General features: G+C 36.5%; 1 protein-coding gene across 2 annotated transcripts in view; it reads right to left on the bottom strand.

The window, feature by feature from the left end:
- Positions 1-21,926, bottom strand: part of ANKIB1 (ankyrin repeat and IBR domain containing 1) — a 165,118-nt gene that overhangs the window by 78,081 nt on the left and 65,111 nt on the right. For both annotated transcript variants that reach the window (XM_011963243.1, XM_011963244.1), the window contains exons 3-4: positions 15,650-15,947; positions 3,797-3,979 (exon numbers count right to left, since the gene is read on the bottom strand). In XM_011963243.1, the coding sequence (XP_011818633.1) occupies positions 3,797-3,979; positions 15,650-15,947 (481 nt within the window). The remainder of the gene's footprint in view (positions 1-3,796; positions 3,980-15,649; positions 15,948-21,926) is intronic.

Raw genomic sequence — 21,926 nt, 5'->3', positions numbered from 1 at the left:
GTACCTCAGTTCAAAATGCAGAAATCACCGGTCTTCTGTGTCCTTCGGGCTGGGAGTTGGAGACTGCAGCTGTTCCTATTCGGCCACCTTGCTCCGCCCCCCGGCTTTCTGGACAGTTTAAGAGCATCTGACAAAGTTTAAAATCTTATGACCCATCAAACCAATTTCTAAAGACACATAGGAACTACACTTTTAAAATGTGTATACAATGCAATAATGATGACTATGAAGTAATAATCATGATTACAGCAGCAGACAATTAGCTAATGTTGACAATGAGTCAGGCACTGGTCGAAGCATATACATATACTAACTCATTAAGGATCACTATAACCCTATGAGGTAGGGACTGTTAACTTCATTTTAAGAAGAGACTGAGGCGGAGAGTTTAAGTAATCTGCTCAAGGTCACACAGTAAGTTAGTCATCAGGCAAAGATATGAAGATATGAACTCAGACAGTCTGGCTCTAGAATCCGTATTTTTAACTACAATAATGGCACAACTGGATAAAGAAGATATATATCAGGCAAATATTCACTGTAGCCTTGTTTTTAAAGGTAAAAATATATAAATTACTTAGACGTTTGGCAATAGGTAAATGTTTAAAATATGTATATTATATGTTCTGACTTAGGAGAGATGTTCATGATACATTGTTAAGTTGAAAAAATATAGAATACAATATATGACATGATCTTACTTTTGCATTAAAAATTCAATATACATGTATGTTTGCTTAAGTCTGGTAGTACACATAAGAAACTGTTACCACTTGGGATACAGTCAGGATGAAGAAATTATTTTACATTTTTAGCAATAAATACTCATTACAAATGTCAGGAAATGCATGAAAATAGACAAAATAATAATTGTAAAGGAGATTACCTATAATCAAAATGATCGTTTTGGTATACTTCAATATTCTTCTTGTATACGGTCGTTTTTTCCCATAGAATTAGTATCAAACTATTCTGTAACTTTTTTCTTAACATGATATTAGTTATATTAAGTCCATTTAGATCTTAAATCTACTGATAATGCCTACTGTTATTCCCTGATTCAATTATAAATTAAAATAAGATGGTATTTTGGGGAAAAATCTAAATGTCTTACAATTTAATTACAACAATATTATTTCTGGAATATTACTGCTTAAATGTCTTCTGACTAAATGACTATACTAATTATTACAGTAAAAATTTCTGTTTGACTCAAGATAATGGATTGTCAAAAAGAAGGCAACATGGCAAGTGGAAGTTGCTTGGACCTGAAGTCAGAAGAATTAAATTCAGCTCACTTTGATTCTGGCAAGTTACTCAGTTATTTTCCAGTTTATCTTCCTCATTAAAAAAAGGTGGGGAGGAGAGGACAACTGTCATTCAAGGTTCCCATGTGGATTACATAACCATGTGAAGGGACAGCAAAATGCTTAGGGCACAGGCCCTCTCTCTTTCTATATGTACTTAATATGAATAAGCTTGTCTATAAAATAACCTAACTACAGAAACAAAGGATTTTTTAAAAAGTGAATTTTAATCCCAACAAACTCAGTTCTTTTGGCCATATGGAGAGTATAAAGCTCCGAAATTGTTGGGAATCCATGGGGAAAATAAACAACATGATCGTATGATTATTTTTCTAAACATGTACAAACCAATAGTTACATAGTATCTTTTAGAATCAAGTTAGCACTAAACACTGAGGAATCAGAATCCTTTTGGGAGGAAAAAATTTACTGGGTTATAATTTCTTTAAGAAATATCTATAGATGCCTATTTTGTGCAAGCAGTGTTTCAAATACTGAAAATAGTCTGCTGAATAGGCGAATATGGCTCTACCCTTCACGGAGTTGACAGTCTAATAGGAGAGAAAGGCAATAAACAAGTAAACAAATACATAAAATAATCATAGCATGTGATAGGTCCTATGAAAAATAAACAGGGGGTATAAAGTTTCAGATAAGACAGCAAGAATAGGTTTTGAGATCTATTACACAATGGTGACTATAGCCAATAACAATGCATTGTATATTTCAAAATAAGAGTACATTTCAAATGTCTCATCTTAAAAAATGATAGGTGAGTTAGGGATGGATATGTTAATTAGTTTGATTTAATCATTCCACATTGTATATACATACCAAAATACAACACTGTACTCCAAATGTATACAATTATTATTTTTCAATCAAAAGTACTACTAATAAAAAAGAATTAAAAACTTAAAATAAAAAGGGCATATAGTAAAGAATAATGGGAAGAGAGGAGACCGATTTTAAAAAAGAATGGCAAAAAATAGCTGGGAGATTTCAGACGCAGGAAAGAGCAACTGCAAATGCCTTGGTGTAGTCTAGGCATTACAATGACAGCAAGGTGTTCTGGGGAAAAAAGGTACAGTGGTCAGATCACATAAGGGCTTACATCCGAGCAATCAGTTTGGATTTTATTCTAAGTACAATGAAAAATCATTAAATGATTTAAATGATATGTATAACATTTAAAATGTCATTCTGAATCCTGTGAACGATATGGATTCTAAAGATACAAGAATAGAAGGAAGAAGACCAGTAAGGAAACTATTACAGTAGCTCAGATAAGAAGTGAAGGTGGTGAGCGCCTAGAGAGGTAGGAGTACAGGTTGGGAAGAACAAATTAATTTACATCGCATTTTTGGAGGTAAAATTGACAGGATTCCCCAACTGTTTGGATGTGATGATTAAGAAAATGTGAGGAATCAAGAATGCTTCCCCCATTTATGCTTGAGCAACTCAGTGGACAGGGGTAATATTTACTGAGACCGGGAAGACATAAAGGAAAATCAGAAGAGAATGTTATCCTCAAAGCCTAGAGAAAAGTGTTTCATTAAGAAGGGATTGGTCAATTGTGTCAAGTGCCACTGAGGAATTCAAGTAAGATGAAGGCAGAAAAGTAAAACTACTACATTTGGCAACATGTCACTCCATGACGGGGGGCAGTTTCATCAGAGTAGAAGGGAAGAAAGTCATACTGCAGTGGGTTAAAGAGTGAATGGAAGGCGAGGAAGCGGTTCTCTCCTAAGAAGATAAGAGATATGGGGCTACAACTAAAGGGGAAGAGAGACAGGGCTAGGGAAGGATTGAGTCAATGGCTGCTTTTATGGTTTTTTGTTTGGTTTTTAAGATGGGATCTACCAAAGCAAGTCTGTTGATACGATCAATCCAAAGGAGAAGGTGAGACTGATGAACAGGAGGACTGGAGTCTTATAGTAGGAGGAGTGGATAGGATTCATACCTCACATCAGCATCTTATTTATAAGTAAACACACTCATATATGACAGACAAAAGACCCATAGCTCCAGGTTTCCTAGATGTTATTATTTATTTTTAAAGTTAGAGACAGGGTCTCACTTTGTCACCAGGCTGGAGTGCCCTGGCATGATCATAGCTCATGGCAGCCTTGAACTCTTGGGCTCAAGAGATCCTCTTGCCTCAGCTTCCTGAGTAGTTAGGACAATGAGTGTTGGCCACCATTCCTGGCAAATTTTTAAGATTTTTTGTAGAGATAAAGTCTTGATATAGCCCAGGCTAGTCTCAGAACTCCAGTGCCTTGGCCTCCCAAAGCACTGGAACTACAGGCATGAGCCACCATGGTTGGCCTAGATGTATTTTTATACTTTATGGCTATGAAGATGACAGGATATTTAGAATACTGTAAAGAAGAACACACAAACTGAGTTTTAAAGAAGAAAAAAAATACAAAACAACATACAATCTAAAATTACATGTAATTTTTTTACTGAGAAAAAAATAAACTGACCTCTCGTTTGTCTAATGCAGCATATTCAGCTTCTATTTCTTCAGCCTCAGGATCCCGTGAGAATACCATTTGAGATTCCAGATTGAGGGCCAAATCTTTGTGGTGTTGCTTTTCAGCACAATCACAAGGAGTATCTTTATTTTCATTCTCAGCAAACAAGTCTCCTCCATGTTTTACTAAAAGCTAAAAAAGTTTTTTTCAAAAACTTGCAACCACAGGTTCAAACAAGTTATTTCATGCTATTTTTAAAACATTAAAAATATAATAAAATTAACACAACAAAAATGCAACAGTACGTACAGTATGCATTTGAAATGACCAAAAAAAAAGGTATTTAGATATCAGTGGCTTCTGATTTTAAGATTAGTAATTCTTGTTTTTCAGTAATGAGTTCCTCTCATTAAAAAAAAATTAAAAAAAACCCAAAACCGATTTTTTAAACTTCAGAAATTCTTAAGCATTTTGCTTAGTCCAAAAATAAAATTTGAAAAAGTTTATAGTTATTCAGTACTTTAAATTTGTTAATTTCTAATTTCTATAAATCTTTCTTAAACAAGGACACTGCTGATACTGTTAATTTAACTACTAATGTCTGGATGTCCTGGCATGGCAGACAAAAGTTTCATTCATTATCCAGTGAAACACTGAAATGAAATTAGGACGAGCAAGTCACTGAGGTAAAGCTGTTTTCAATATTCTTCAAAATAAGTAATGGGACTAGCTACTGATAGCCACATTGGGAAGCTAAGTCTATCCATCTCTCTTTGACCCAAAGAAATACCACCTTTAAAAACACATGGAATAGTGATTTGACTTGTTTAGTAATGAGGTTTCTGCTAGCTTTGCAGAAATTAAGTATGTTGTTATTAAGGGCTATAGGTACAAGTTTCCTATCTTGTGTCTGCAAAGACATTAAGAAGGGCATGAATGCCAGGATAGCCATATCTAGGACAACTCTAATGGACAGCCTGACAGTCACAGGATTATTTTTGTTTTTGTTTTTGAGACAGAGTTTCGATCTGTCACCCAGACTGGAGTGTAATGGCATGATCCCGGTTCACTGCAACCTGGGTTCAAGTGATTCTCCTGCCTCAGCCTCCCAAGTAGCAGGGATTACAGGTGCCCCCCACCACGCCCAGCTAATTTTTTGTATTTTTAGTAGAGATGGGGTGTCACCATGTTGCTTAGGCTAGTCTTGAACTCTTGACCTCAGGTGATCCACCCACCTTGGCCTCTCAAAATATAGGATTACAGGCGTGGGCCACTGTGCCCGACCATAGGATTCTTTTATAGGATTTGGTCATACTCATAATAATACAGTAACAGTCACTATTCATTGTTTTCTAAACACTTTAAAGCACACACTCTCATTTAATATTAACAATCCCATATAACAGGGGTATTATTGTATCTCAGAATAGTTAAGTAGCTTGACTAACTAAAGTTACCCAGCTAGTAAGCAGTAGAACTGGGATTTGGACATGAGTTTGATCAAGTTTTTAACCATGACTGGAAACTATACTGACTCGTAAGCAGGTAGGCTAAATCGAAGTTAAATGCATTCTGGGTCCATCTTGAAGTTCTGCCCAGACTCTTACTTATGATCTAAATATTAACACTTTTTAGAGATTTTCATTTCGCATGAGTTAATCAAAATGGTAGTTTCATTTTCTTCCAAATAATTTTATCTTCTTTCCCTCCTCAACAAAGACACAACCTTCCTATAAAGTTCTTCGGAACTGGAATCCTCACGGTTCTCCTACAGTCCTAAGAATCCTCACAAAACAAGGGTCTTATATCAATGCCAGATCTGGAAGCCATGGGCTAACTTGACAAGTCCACTGGATTTGACTTTAGCTTCTTGCTCTAATCAGAGGTATGCCTTAGAGCTAAGGTGGTTTTTAAGTTGTAAAAATAAGCAAACAAACCAAGACTATGAAATATAGACCTGTGGCCACAAAGCTTAAAACGTTTACAATCTGGTCCTTTACGGAAAAATGTTTGCTAAGAATGGCTCTAAATTGTCATTCCGGCAGCCACCTTCTAGATTCCAAGGGCAAGGTCTTATCAGCTGCTATTTACCACCTAGAACCTTTTTAGTGCAAGTGTGGTCTGGGGACCAGTAGTATCTCCTGGGAATTTGTTAGAAATGAAGAATCTCAGCCTCATCCCCCAAACCCCTCCAAGCCCAGGCCTCTGAATCAAAATGTCATTCTGATCTCCAAGAGATTCTTTTTGCACATAAATGTTTGAGAAGCAATGAGCCTAAAGTACAACCAAAGTTGCCGTGGAAACTGATAAATTTATATTACCTAATTTATTCAATACTGGGAACTTGTAGTAAATCCAGAGACTTATTATATCCATAGCAGGATCTATTACTGTTTTTACCCTCTCTGTTTCACAGGTTACCAACACCTAAATACAAAATATACTATCTGCTCCTGACTGCTACAGAACTAAAGAGCTGACTTTATTCTTGAGTTCTCTATTTAGAGTCATAGAAAATTATTTCTAAAATGCATGCTGGGATAACTTTCAAAATCAGGATTTGGTTTACTCTGCAACAGATATCACTGCACAAAAAAATAATAAATTTTAGAAAACAAGACAAATCATCTTTAACTTAATGCCTTAGTCTTCCTTAACAAAAGCAAAGACAACAAAATTTAAGAAGTTGTACCCTAACAAAATCTTGGTAAGGGGAACCTTAATAAAAGGATATGCCAGGATGTGGACTTCATTCATTGGCGGGTTAAAAAATGTGTTTGAAGAGGGGATGTGTGAGAAGTCATTGTTGAAGGTAACTGCTGACCATTCTTAGAACTTGAGTGAGAATGACTGGTAAACTATCTTTGCAAGGTGTTCCCTAATGTGTTTGACTGCAGTTGGGGCGAGGGAACCATAAAGACCTGTATCTCATTGCTGCGATTTGGCACCTGTAGAGAAACTCATAATCAATTATGAAATGGGAGGATCCATGTTTGTAGCATTACACTTGGCTATGAAAATCCACCTGTATGTTACCTTGGCATGGAAGACAGCTGACAGCAATAATGCCTGACATTGAGGAGAATGTGTTAAAAAGTACTTCAGCTTGCTGACCTTTAGGGCATAAAGTCAGGAACACCAGTAAGTAAAAGGATGCATTAAGGGGAGATAGCTGCCAAAGTGTTGTGGAATAAACTTGGGTGTCTTACTTTGACAAAATAGGAAGTTATGTCTGGTTCTGAAGAGTACTTTTTAAATGCTTCAACCAAAGCATCCAACTGAGTATCTGCTTTCCCAGTCTCAAATTAGCTAAGGAGGACTTAATAGGAGGACTGAATGTTTTACTTAAATATGGTTTTAAGCCTGTCTTGGTGCACATAAAATGTTCTACCTTAAAAGAAACCAAATTATCATGATCGCAATACTTCTGTTCTTCTATTCTGCCTTTCTTTCCATTCACAGTTCCAGAGGAAGAGGGGTAGGGGGCTTTAAGAGAGGTAACCCCTACTATTCAAGACAAACCCTACCCCATCCTTTTGATCACCCTCTAAATGGGTGGTGACTCTGGATTGACTTACTCAGGATGATAACTTAATCCTGCTATCCTTCTAGTTACTTTCCTAAAAATTTTCTATCTTTCTTGGCCTTCACATTTCTCAAATTAGTTATTGATACCAACTGTCTCTCAATTTCCTCAGCAAATGACTCAATTATGCGCAGGAATCTGACTTCTGCTTGGACTATTTTACTGAAACAATATTCCAGAAAGTCATTAATACCTCTTAACTCTCAAATCCATCAGCGTTTCTCAGTCCCCCAATTCCTTTACTTTTCTGCAGCACATCACATGATTGACCAGCTCCTCTCCTTGAAATTCTTCTCTTGCATCTTTGACATTGTATCATCTTGGTTCTTTTATTTCTCTATTTTTTTGTGTTTCCCTCATAGGCACTACTTCTTGTTCTCATGCATCTTTGACATTGTATCATCTTGGTTCTTTTATTTCTCTATTTTTTTGTGTTTCCCTCATAGGCACTACTTCTTGTTCTCATCTCTTTGAACACAGGCATTCTTCAAATTGATGCTGCGACTTTAACTCTGTTATTTTATCTATAACCTAAAGTCTTTTCCTTGCTTCTCTCCTCTATATATTATCCTGCTTTTAATTGTTAACTTTATGTAGATAAACTCAATTCTAAATTCTAAATGAGTGTCTATATTCTTTATTCCCTAACACTTTCGTCGTCATTGTCAACAGCCTGCCTATCATTTCATGTGGATAAGCTAGGATGTCAATATCCAGCCTTCTAAATGAAAACTCAATATATTCTCCCTTCCTTTCAACCAATTCCTGCATTTCACCTCACTTTCCAATGTTTGTTCATTGTTAGCAGGCTTTGAAGTCGCTCGGGCTCAAAACCATGTCCATCTTATTTAAAAATAAAGTTAATTAATTTTACTCTAATTATAGATGTGACAGCAGGTATAGAGAATGTACACAAATAAAAAAGAGAATTATATCATCTAAAGAGAGCTCACTATTGTCAATATTAAACATTATAGAGCCTCCATCCTTTTTTCTTTAACCTTTCTTTCCCTTGCTTTCTTATTATCAACTGACTGAGTCACCAAAGGCTAACAGTTCTTCACAATGTCCCTGGCATCTGCCTCATTCTTTCCATCTCCAGTACCACCATACAAACCCAGATGCTTTGTCAGTTCACACCAGAATTAGCGCATTAATCTTCTAACTCCTATCACTCCTTCTAATACATTGGTTCTCAACTTACCAATGTCTGGGGTCCCCTCTCACAAATTTAAATTTTATTAGTCTGAGATTTCTGTGTAGTCACGCTTAGAACTACTGTTCCAGCACACACGTTTTCAAACTGTGTAAGAATTATCTGGGTAGCCCGATAGTCATATTAGGTGGATCTGGAGAGGGGACTGTAAGATGTATGTATACTTTTTACAGGTGATTCCAATATAGGCAGCCCACAAATTATGCCCCAAGCCAGGGTTCTCAAGCTTTAAATAAGAATCCCTTTGGGATTTTGTCAAACTAGATTCAAATTTGGTTGGTCTTGGATGGAGCTGAGATTTTGCATTTCCAACAAGTTCCCAGGTGATTGATGCCAATGCCAGTCTGAGGACGATTCTTTTGAGTAGCAAGGCTTTAAGAAACACCACTTTGGAAGCACGCCATTCAAATCTATTGTACATTACAACCATCAGGCTAATCTCATCATATATGCTTTCATAATATCACTCTCCAATTAAAATTTTTTTTTTCTTTTTTTTTTTTGGAGACAGGGTCTCGTTCTGTCACCCAGGCTGGAGTACAGTAGCATGATCACGGCTCACTGCAGCCTCCACTTCCTGGGCTCAGGTGATCCTCCCACCGTAGCCTCCTGAGTAGCTGGGACTACAGGTGTGCACCACCATGACTAGCTAATTTTTTATTTTTAGTAGAAACAAGCTCTCACTCTGTTGCCCAGGCTGATCTTGAACTTCTGGGCTCAAGATATGCTCCCGCCTTGGCCAACCGAAGTGCTGGGATTACAGGCGTGAGCCATCGCACTCGGTCAAAAAATTTTCAATGGCTCAATTTTCTCTAAAGGAAACCCCAAATTCTTAACCTTGGCATTTAGTACTTTCTACTTGGTACATCCTCTATCCTCCTTTAAAGTAATCTGTTTTATTACTTCTCCACAAATATTTCAATCTGCATATGTCTGAGACCTAGAATAGAACAGTGCTTCTCAAACTCTGCCATGCAAATAATCACCAGGAGAACTGGCTAAACATTTCTGCAATCTATTCCCAGAGATACAAGTTCAGAATGTGAAGGTCTGGTTGGGCCAATAATTTGTTAATTATAACAAGTTGTCAGAACTGATGCTGCAGGTCTGAGAGCCACATTTTGAAAGCCTCCTCCAAATACTTAAACTGAAATATTACCCACTCCAATCTTACTGCTACCCATGAAATCTTCCAGGATATGTAAAACTAAAATTATCTCTCCTTCCCCTGTAACAGTCACTGCCTAGTTAATATAGGCCTTAGCATCATAACATTTGAGGGACAATAATGAGATCACAACTATCTTGATTAAAAATTAGAAAACAGAGGCCCAGACAGGCAAAGTTACTCAGCTGCTGAACCGGGAATATAATTCCTGTATTCTTTAAACAGTTTTAAAACTCTAGGTGCTAAAAACACAATATAATTAGGTAATATTCTTCAGTCTGACCTGTGAATGGTTTTTATGACTTTTCAATGAAATGTGAAATGCTCTGATAGCTGCCAAAGTGTCAAACAGACCCTGTAGCTGTAAAGGAAAATGTGTGATTTACCACCTTTGGTTTTATAGTGACCTCTATTTGATCTGACATGAAGCAGCTACACTTAAAACTCTGAATAAGCAAGTAGGGCACAGGTGAATAGAAAATATCTAAGATAACACTCATTTTAAAAAAATTCTTTTCACAAAGAGTAAAGCACTATCAAAAACAATCCCTGTCGCATTCACCATTTACTGAATTACTACTACAGGTTAAGCACTAATGGAAACATAATGAGGCCTAATGACTAGGGTTGCTCTATGGAAGTCTACCAAAGGAAGAAACAGCACTGGATGTTTTACTAAGCCATGCTAATAGACCTAACCCACCACCCTTCTCAAGTCCATTCCTGTTCCCAAGTAGAAAACAAAAACTCTCAGCAACTAAGAACAGTATATTATTTATTAAATTTTTGTCAGACTTATGTTTTAATGGAGCTTTGTTTTTGTGTACTGAGTATCCATTACATGGTACTTTTTAAGTCCTTTGTATAACTGAAGCTTATAGGACCTGTTACATATTGATAAGGTCATTTTACATATTTAAAATAAGCTTCAAGTATGGAGTCATCTTAGGCCAAATCAAGCCTGCTGCCTGTTTCTGTATAGCCCACAAACTAAAAACAGTTTTTACATTTTCAAATGGTTGAAAAGAACAAACAGAATTATTTCATGACATACAAAAATTATAAGCAATTCAAATGGTGATGTCCATAAATAAAGATTTATTAGAACACTGCCATTCTCTTTTGTTTCTGTATTGTCTGTGGCTGCTTTCAGGGTACAATGTCAGAGTTGCCTAAAATATTTACTTTCTGGGCTTTCACAGAAAAAAGTTTGCTGACCTGTAAATAATTTTTAGAATATTAAATAAAATTAGAATTTTAGGTGCTTTATTTATAGTCTGTCCTTAATAAATATTTATCATATAAGCATTTCCAATTTTCAAACAATTGTAGACTATTCCTCTGCATTATTATCTCACAAATAATTTAGAATAATTAATTTGTGAAACTCCAGGATTTTCTGTGTAAGGGAGTTCTGAAAAATATGCCAAAGTAAGGATTCAACACAAAGCACTTGGTGTTAGAAAGTGGCCACAGAAGTAAACAGAGGAACTGGTCCAAAGAGACAGAGGTCTACTCTGCCATGGGTATTATGAGTTTGATGTAATTAAAAAAAAAAGAGGGAGATCCAAGGTAAGTGCAGGTATCAATACTGGATAAGGAGATAATGGCAGCATCATTAATAGAATCTAGAGTCAAGAATCAAGCACTAGTGAAGTCTCTACTGGGTAGAAAAGAAGATAGTACACTTTTTAAAATACTGAATTTGACAGATTGCTGGATATCCATATGAGGAAGTCAACCAGGCAACAATATAGCATGAAGAAGTTCAGAGAAGTCAGGTCTAGGCATCAGTGACACAGATAACTAATGCAACTCTCTACATACCGTGTGATACCTTCACACCTGGAGGTTCCCTGAAGAACTCTATAATTAAGGGGTTTTAATTTTATGTTCTCTGTGTGTGTGTGTGGGAGCACTTATTACAGAACATAATTATTACAGGGAGATGGGGAAGTTTTAAAATAATTATTTTATTTCTATGGTACAAACTAATGAACTGTTTAAATTATTAAATGCCAACGATGACTTCATCATCTCTATCCTTAAATAAATATACCAGGGAGAAAAACATTTTCAACAACTAGAGAAGATATACTTCCACAGATGTAGTTAAGAAACAGGTTGGCCCTAACAATGGGAAAAAAGATAATCTCTTTGATCTTAAAGGCTAGACACTAAAAATGGGATATATTTTACTGCAATAACAGGCTAATAGAGAATTTGTGTTAAAAGGAATCTTCTAAATAAATTTGACATCATCTATTCAAACCAACCAAGAGGAAACTATTACAGTAGCTGAGTGACAAATGCAAGGTTCCACAGACTGTTACTCTGAGGACCAAGACTACAAATCAATGCTTCCTCCACCACATAATCTCTTAGTCTTATGAAACATTAATAAATATCTGATGACATTCTTTCACTCAACCCAAACCTTTATATCATGCTTAGTACCAGTGAGCACTATAAACATTAGAAAGCATTATACAAATGTTAGTTATTATAACTATTATTCTTATAGCCAATGACTATAAGTAATGATATAAAGAAATAAGTTTAGAAAAAAAAATTTAATTAACCATGATAGTAAACTTTGTAAGAGACATCTAAGCCTTTCCTGTTCATCATAGTAGTATGATACCACCTAAAAATAACTAGAGACTCATACTAAGAGTTAAGTTGTACAGTTAAACAGGTTACATATTTTAATGCATAGTCAGCCCTCTCTATCTGTGGTTTCCACATCCTTAGATTCCACATCCCTGGATTCAACCAAAGCAGGTAAAAAATATCTGGAAAACAAATAGGGATGGTTGTGTCTATACTGAACATCCACGTTTTTTTCTTGTCATTATTCCCTAATGACACTCATATTGTACTAGGTATTATACATAATCTAGAGACAATTTAAAGTGTAAGGAGGATGTGTGTAGGTTATATGCAAATACTGTGCCATTTTCTATAAGGGATTTGAGCATCTGTGGATTTCCGTATCTGTAGAGAGTTCTGGAACAAATCTCCCTTGGATACCAAGTGACAACTGTATCTATTGTATGAACTTGTACAAGAAAAAAAAATAAGGCTTCTGGAGATAGTTAATATATGCTTCCCTGAGAAACTCTTCTGGTTTAATTAGCAGTATACATAATAAAAAATAATTAAGGGCCTAAGGCTGGACAAGAGTATATATAATCAAGTATATATAAGAGATTAAAGATAAGCTTTATCTGAATAAAATATGCTGAAATGTTATAAAAACTAGAATAAATATAAGGTATTTATAGGGCTACTTTTAGAATGTTTTATATTTAATATTAAGTCAAAGAGCTCTTCTACATACAGAAAATGAAAACAGTCATCAAATGTTATGGTATATGTGATGTGATATGCTGATAGGTCAAAAAGTTAAAGCACACACACACATTCACATGCTCACGCATACATAAGCAAATTGTCAGGCCTGCCAGATAGTACAGTATAAACCTGGCACTAATTTCTTTCACTGAGCAAAAAATAACGCTGGTAAAAACACCACTCTCAATTTTTTGAACAATTTAGTAAGTATGTCATTGTCAACATACTTAAAAATCAACAACTACTAAAGCAATGCTTACAAAGTTGGAAGCGAGATATTAAAGCATTTAATATAATATATATTAAATATATATATACATTTTTTTTCTAAGATGGAGTCTCGCTCTGTTGCCCAGGCTGGAGTGCAGTGGTGCCATCTTGACTCACTGCAACCTCTGCCTCCTATGTTCAGGCAATTCTCCTGCCTCAGCCTCCCAAGCAGCTGGGACTACAGGCGCCTGCCACCACGCCTAGCTAATTTTTATATATTTAGTAGAGACGGGGTTTCACTGTATTGGCCAGGCTGGTCTTGAACTCCTGACCTTGTGATCTGCCAGACTTGGCCTCCCAAAGTGTTGGGATTACAGGCGTGAGACACCACACCCGGCCTATTTAAAATATTTAAGAGCATTATTGCTACTATCCAGAAAAATCTACTTTCTATTCCTGTCCATTTGAGAAATATGATGCAGTCCCATCAATAATGGTGAGTCATTATAGCAGGAATTCTTCCACAATAGGTAAACATAGGACAATGTACAGAGAAGCTTGTGTAAAAAGCCTCAGGAATTCTGCTATTAGTCCCCTACCCTCCATATCCTAGGAGATTCCTCCACCACAGTGAATCAATGTTAGAAAACATCGTGGCTAGGTTTGGTAGCATGTGGGTGCCTGTAGTCCTAGCTACTCCAGAAGATGAGGCAGGGAGATCGCTGAACCCCAGGAGTTTGAGACCAGCCTGGACAACACAGAGAGACCCTATCTCTTAAAACAAACAAACAAAAAAGCATTGCTTGAAAAATAGTTTCAAGTTAATGACCATCACTAACTAATGGGTAAAGGTTACACAAACTCAATGAAATGACTAAGACTCTAAAAGATTAACAAGTATCACAAACATTAGCAATAAACAAAAGATAAGATCACAAGCATATTAGAAATGCAAGAACTGACACTTCAGATATCCTGAAGAAATAATATAAGTGATGGTAATCTTTTAATATAAGAAAATGAACATTCATATTTTTGGCATACTGATCTAGTTAGAAGTCTAAAGTATACATGAACAACATTAAGGAAACAAGAAATTTTCAGGTATATTTTAATCTGATTATGATCATTGCTTTTCCAATAAAGGTATATACTTTTAGTAATAAAGATACTCTGTAATCCAGTCTAATATGCTTCTCACACATACTTAAACACATCTATGCAAAAGAACTTCTATGAGATATGTAAGGATGTATATGAATGCTGGTAGCTGAGAAAAACCTATTCTGTTTTATGTATAGCAGTGACGATACTATATAATGATTTCTTAACTTAGTTAAGATCTCATATGTGTGATTTTATCTAATTTGTTGTTAAATATTTTGTATATATAATGTTATATATTTATACATGAAATATATATGGAAAAATTACAACATAATATAGTATGTATTCAGGAGCACTTTAACGCAAATTAAACAGAAAAATACATGTTTTAAAATTCCAAGTGATTTTAAAAAGACTCCAATAAATGTATTCATTAATATTTATCCATTGCTTAGTGAGCTCTTCAATTCTACATAAACTATAGGTCTCACTTGCCAACAATTTGCTATACTCAACATGTATAAATTTTATAAATTGGTGACAAAAAAATCAGCAAAAAAGCAGAATATATCTCTACTATAACTATGATTCTCAATATGATAGTGCTTAATTGATGACCAACATCTTAAGAGATATTAACAAATTTTTAATTGCTCTTGACTCAACTTCATTACAAAGGTGATTGTTCACCTGTGGGGCTTTCTCCCTCACTAAAACAACGAAATAACTTTATTTAAAAGAAGCCCTTGGCCAGGCGCAGTGACTCCTGCCTGTAATCCCAGCACTTTGGGAGGCTGAGGCAGGCAGATCACCAAGGTCAAGAGATTGAGACCATCCTGCCCAACATGATGAAACCCCATCTCTACTAAAAATACAAAAATTAGCTGAGTGTGGTGGTACGTGCCTGTAGTCCCAGCTACTGGGGAGGCTGAGGCAGGAGAAACTCTTGAACCGGGAGGCAAAGGTTGCAGTGAGCCAAGATCACTCCACTGCACTCCAGCCTGACAACAGAGCAAGACTCCAACTCAAAAAAAAAAAAAAAAAGAAAAAAGAGGCCCTTTATTTAAGAGTCTTTTAGAAGACAAAAGAGAAAAAAAATGACCAAATTATTAAGACAATCAAAAAAAAAAAATACTGACAATTACATATTACCTGGATACAAATTTTACAATGCAGAATATTAAAAAAAAAGAAAAGAAAAGAAAAGAAAAGTTTTACCTCTACACAGGCTTTCATCCCTGAGGCAGCAGCATAGTGCAAGGGTGTGTTTTTTTTGTTATCAACAGCATCAATAGCTGCTCTCTCATATTCACCCTGGTCAAGTTTTGCTCCTTTCCATTTTAAGATCATCTGCAGACAATCTGCTCTTCTGAAATCATCTTCTGTGGGGCGTGCCAAGCGAGGATGAAGGGCTCCTTCAGATATCATAATTTGAGGTCCCATACACAACAAATGCATAGATGTTTCGTTGTGCACATTCCGTTTATTTGGATTTCCATCTCTACCAAGAAAAGTCCTAAAATGGAAAGGAAGGGAAAAATAAAGGATGAAAATCACTTATTTTCTACCTTGAAATACATTGAAGATAACACACTTAAAAGATAAACTCTACTTCTAAGCTGATAATCCAATTTATACCGAAGGCCTGGTTTATAATAGCTTGAATGATTAATTCTTAGTTTTAAAAAACTCTATTCTAGAATACCAATACTAAGAAAAATAAACGTAAATATCTTTATACTACTTGCTCATTAAAGGGGAGGGAAAGGAAGGGAAAAGGAAGAAAAAAGGAAGATGAGAAATGTAAGGGGTGAGGAATGGACAAGAAAATAAAACACAGTGATAATTTACAGATTAATGTCAATTACATAGATGCCTAAGGGTGTATTAAGCATTCCACACTAATTTTTAAATCTTCCTTTATTGCTCTGATCTATTTGTTGCATACATAGTTATTTAATAGTGACAACTACTATATCAGTGGCAACTAATTTAAGAACAGAAAGTAATATGTAAACCTGAGACTAAATCTAGAGAAAATTTTCTCCACCAAGGTCATCAGCTAACCTTTAAAATAATAAGGATTATATTTACAGGGTCTTAATCTGCTTGAGTTATTACAAAAATACCATAAACTGAATGGCTTATAAACAAGAAACACTTATTTCTCACAGTTCTGCTCACTGGTAAGTCCAATATTAAGGTGCCAGGCAATTCAGTGTCTGGTAAGGGCTTGTTCCTCAGAGGCCTTCTCATTGTGTTCTCTCACATGGTGGGAGGGGCAACTACTCCCACCATGTCACTGTGCACTACTCCCATTCCTGAGGGCTCCAACCTCATGATCTAATTACCCTCCAATGCCCCATTCAGACCACAGCACACAGTATAATACCTTCTGAGGGGAGTTGTGGTTAGATCTAGAAGACTAAGATCTAATTCCACGGTGAGAGTTTATCTCAAAGACAGGTCTAGGTGAGTTGCCTTTAGTACTGCCAAACCCAGATCTAAGAGTTATGCCTAGCTCCTAAAATGAGTCACAGGATTAACAGTTGAGCTAGAAAAGGCAAGGGAAGGGATTCAACCCTGGAGCCTCCAAAAATAATGCAGCCCTGCCAACACCTAGGGTAGTTCAGTAGAACGATTATAGTCTTCTGAACCCCAGAACTGTAAGAATTGTATTGTTTTAACCCACTAATTTGTAGCACTTTGAGACACCAGCAATAGGAAATTAACTCGGCAAGGAACCCTGAAAATATCAATCTGGGATGTTATATAGTAAGCCTTATATTAACAGACCTCTTCCTCTCTGGAGACCAGAGGGTGGGGTGGGCTGGGGCAGGGTGGTGTGTGGGAGGAAGAATCTATCCCTGAGCAAAAGCAAATTTTCCTAGGGAAAAGATAAGACTAGTGTCTCTGAGTTTTACAACTTAGGGAATACTCCCATGGTCTAGAGGATCATCCACTCCTCACTCCCTTCGAATGTAGATACATATCTCATAGGCAGTAAATCTCTCTGGAGTCCTCAACATCTATTCAGCCATAATTTAATTTCCAGAGCTAATTTTTTAGTCCAGGTTCCAAGTTTTAGTAAACTTTGCTCAGGTTTTCTCTACATGCTTATTTTCTCTACAGCTCCACGTAGCCTTTATGGTCTTCTGATGCCAGCAGTACACTCCAATACTTGCTCAATTTGGTTTCCCAGGAACTGATTCAGGCCACTTAAGCAAACTCAACACTCCTTAGAAGCCTCTTTACACTAGGCTCCCCTTGTTCAGTCTGCCACTCTTTTCTTTGTCTTCATACAGCATCCTAATTATATAACTCATTACATTTTATCATACTTTCTTACCTTTCTGTTCCCATCTCCCAAATAGTTTATAGGCTTTTAAGGCAGGGCTTATATTCTGTTCTTTCTTGAATCCCCAACAGAGTGTCTCATACACAGCAAATTCATGCCATAATTTTGAAAAATGATTTGGATGCATATTAAACTTTCATGATCCAGATCAGTGACATGGGATTGGGGATCTCTTGAGCCAGCAGTGCAGTACACTGGTTAAGAACGTGGTCCCAGACTACTAGGTTCTAATCCTAGTTGTCATTTTCTAGTTGTGTTACCTTGGGCAAGTTACATAATAGCTCATAACAACTAATATATGATTTCACATCCTTTGACTGAGTAAAACTATTCCTGAGAGTTTATCTTAAGGGAAATAAATAAAAATTTATAGAAACAAAGAAAATCAATACAGTGTTACTTTGAATAGAAAAATTTGGAAATCACTTAAGTGTTTAATAATAGAAATGGGAAACATAAATCTGATATACAATAGGAAATTATGGTCATTTAAAGTCTATCCACGAGTGTTATAGCTAAGTGGAAATATAAGAATAGAATTCCCTTTCCCTTCTCAATCTTCTGAATATATATGGATAAAAACTAGAAGGGAAGATGGAATAATTCTAACATTTGTTTAGGGGAGGCAAGAATATAGGTAATTTTTTTATACAGCCATAATCTTGCTTAATAGTTAAAATATATATTTTCCCTATGTCAACTGCTGATAATAAAATTCCCAATCGTATTTCCTTGTATTTATGAATGAATTACAGTGGATAGCCAAAATTAAAACCATACTCTGAAACGTATTCAAGATTAACACCTCTTCTACGAGGCATGATTGACAAAAAAAGATTTCGTTTTCTTAAAAATTTAATTAAGAAAGAAATTATTAAAGTTAATTCCGATTCTGTAAATACCCTGTACATAATCACATTTATCTAGCCTTTCTTACCCCATTTCCAATATATCAGTTATTCTCTTATTTAGCTCAGGGGAGTTCAGGTTCTTATCACAAAGAAATTTAACGTAAATTGAGAGGATGTCAGTTGATATGGAAGGACCAATCTCACTCTCTCTAGTATTAAATGTCTCTAGATCCTCCCTATACAGAGAAGAGAATGAGACACTCTCTTGCCAATCTGCCAGGCTCATTAATCAAACCAAACACACAGAGTGTATTATTCTGAAGTAAAAGTATCAAAATAACTTCTTTATACATATTTACTCAAGAAAGAGTCTCAAATTATTAGACACAGTAGCATACCTGCATAAATATTTCATGTTAAAACTATTTATAAAATTGAATACTCTAATTTTATTGATTCCTCTCATCTGTTTAAATTCAAAGGAGACTCTCAAATTTACATAAATGTATAAATGGAATAATGAGTACAAAATTGATACATATGTTTTAGACCCCTTTCTGTAACTATGTTAGTACTCAAGGATTTTTTTTTTTAACTACTAGCATATGAAGTTAATTCTGGAACAGGGATAGGAGATAATTAACAGGAAGGTGGGGTAGGGAAAACATTAACCTGGGGAAAAAAATCCATCCCTTTCATGTGACCCTAATAACCCATCCAGGAGCCACATGTTTTTTTTTTTTTTTTTTGAGACGGAGTCTTGCTCTGTCGCACGGGCTGGAGTGCAGTGGCCGGATCTCAGCTCACTGCAAGCTCTGTGTCCCGGGTTTACGCCATTCTCCTGCCTCAGCCTCCCGAGTAGCTGGGACTACAGGCGCCCGCCACCTCGCCCGGCTAATTTTTTTGTATTTTTTAGCAGAGACGGGGTTTCACCGTGTTAGCCAGGATGGTCTCGATCTCCTGACCTCGTGATCCTCCCGTCTTGGCCTCCCAAAGTGCGGGATTACAGGCTTGAGCCACCGCGCCCGGCCAGGAGCCACATGTTTTTTCTAGATTCTTTCACTGTTAATTCTCAAGCAGCCAGTTTATAGCTGTTACACCTCTATTTCTTCTACATTCATTCTCCACTTCAATATGACCCTATTCTTATCACTACATGGAAGTTTCACTCTCTCATGTAACCAGCAATTTCCTAAGAGCTAAATTATTCATCATTGTCCTTAATTTTTGTTCTACACTTTAAATTGTCAACTGCTTCATTTACCTCCTGACCTTTCTATTACCTTGGCTTCCATAATCACACTTTTTCAATAATCCTCTTAATTTTTTTCAGTACAACTTCTCTTTTACCCATGATGATGGCTCTAATTCCTACCCCGTTACTGAAAGTAAGTTTCAGTTCTTGACCCCCATGTTCTTCTCCATACACGTTCTCTTCTTTCAGAGAGTCCATCCACTCTGAAAGCCATTTCTCTTTCAATGGTTTATGTGAATACACTTTGTAAACTGGGAAGTACGACCAGAACCTAAATGACAGGCAGTAGTGGCAGAATCACAGGTTTCCCTCAAAGGGTTTCTACTATAGATTGAGTATCCCTAATCCAGAAATCTGAAACTCTTCAAAATCTGAAATGTTTTGCGTGCCAATGGGACTCTCAACGAAAATGCTCAATCGAGCGTTTAGATTTCAAATTTTTGCATGTGGGATGCTCAACTAGGTAAGTGTAATGCAAATATTCAAAATCCAAAGAAATCTGAAATCTGAAACAATCTAGTCCCACTCATTTTGAATAAGAAATGCTCGATTTGGCCGGGCGCGGTGGCTCAAGCCTGTAATCCCAGCACTTTGGGAGGCCAAGACGGGCGGATCACGAGGTCAGGAGATCGAGACCATCCTGGCTAACACTGTGAAACCCCATCTCTACTAAAAATACAAAAAACTAGCCGGGCGAGGTGGGGGGTGCCTGTAGTCCCAGCTACTCGGGAGGCTGAGGCAGGAGAATGGCGTAAACCCAGGAGGCGGAGCTTGCAGTGAGCTGAGATCTGGCCACTGCACTCCAGTCTGGGCAACAGAGTGAGACTCCGTCTCAAAAAAAAAAAAAAAAAAAAAAGAAATGCTCGATTTGTGTTACTTCTGTGATAATTCTTAATGCTCTATCGTCCTATATGACTTCTCATCTGACCCCATACCATATTCTCACATCTTATAGGCCTCTTTCTCTTGCACTCATACTCAACTGAACTCTCTCTGAAGTAACTGTCTATTCTCCCAGAACCTCAATTTCTTGCAATAACTCTTTTTATTCCACCAGTCATATATACTTAAACCTTTAGTTCCTTTGAAATATCCTCTTTCACGCAACATTGACTGAGCACTCATTATTTGCCAGGTACTATTCTAGAAGTTAGGGATATTGTAAAGAAAACAGATAAAGTCTCTGCTCTTATGGGGTTTGCATGCAAGATAACGGGGGTTGGGGAGAGGAGACCTGTATTTCAACTTATTGAAAAGAACTTAGCTCCTAAAATATAAAACAGTCAAAAAGTAGAAATCAATAACTGGAAACTCTATGTTAACTAATCCTCAAAGCTACAGACTTTGATATTAACATGTGCTCTAATAAAGACAGGCTATAATAAATATTTTCTATTTTATTTATACCCAAAGACAAGCCCCTTTTATTTCCAAATAAGCAAAACAGGCTGTTTTGTAGAAGATACAACTAATGAATTGTATATCCAAATTAGAACACACTAACTCCAAGTCCAGGGCTTTTTTATATGTTAAGCAGTAGCTACGAGTATGGATTTAGTTTCCCACAAAAGAGGCGGTGTGATTGTGATGTGATATAATATAAACACACAGCATGTGGGTTCAGAGAGAGAGATGCAAAGGGGCATCTATTACCATATTATTCTACCTAAGAAAGGAAGAAAGTGATGCCTGCTATTGCAGATACCATATAGCTAAAGGAAACAGGAATAAAATCAAGGTCTTATTCCAAATGGGTGCTCTGCTTTATAGCTAAAAGGTCCGTGACTAGGAATATCTACCTTTGCTTACATATATATGTCATATATTAGGAATCTAGGCTGGATGCAGTGGCTCATGCCTGTAATCCCAACACTTTGGGAGGCTGAGGTGAGTGGATCACTTGAGGTCAGGAGTTCCAGACCAGCCTGGCCAACATAGTGAAACTCCATCTCTACTAAAAATAAAAAAAATTAGCCAGGCGTGGTGGCAGGTGCCTGTAATCCCAGCTACTCGGGAGGCTGCGGCAGGAGA

Source organism: Colobus angolensis, unplaced genomic scaffold (genome assembly GCF_000951035.1).
Source record: "Colobus angolensis palliatus isolate OR3802 unplaced genomic scaffold, Cang.pa_1.0 Scaffold605, whole genome shotgun sequence".
NCBI classification, from domain to species: Eukaryota; Metazoa; Chordata; class Mammalia; order Primates; family Cercopithecidae; genus Colobus; species Colobus angolensis.
This window is presented reverse-complemented; position numbering and strand designations above follow the sequence as displayed.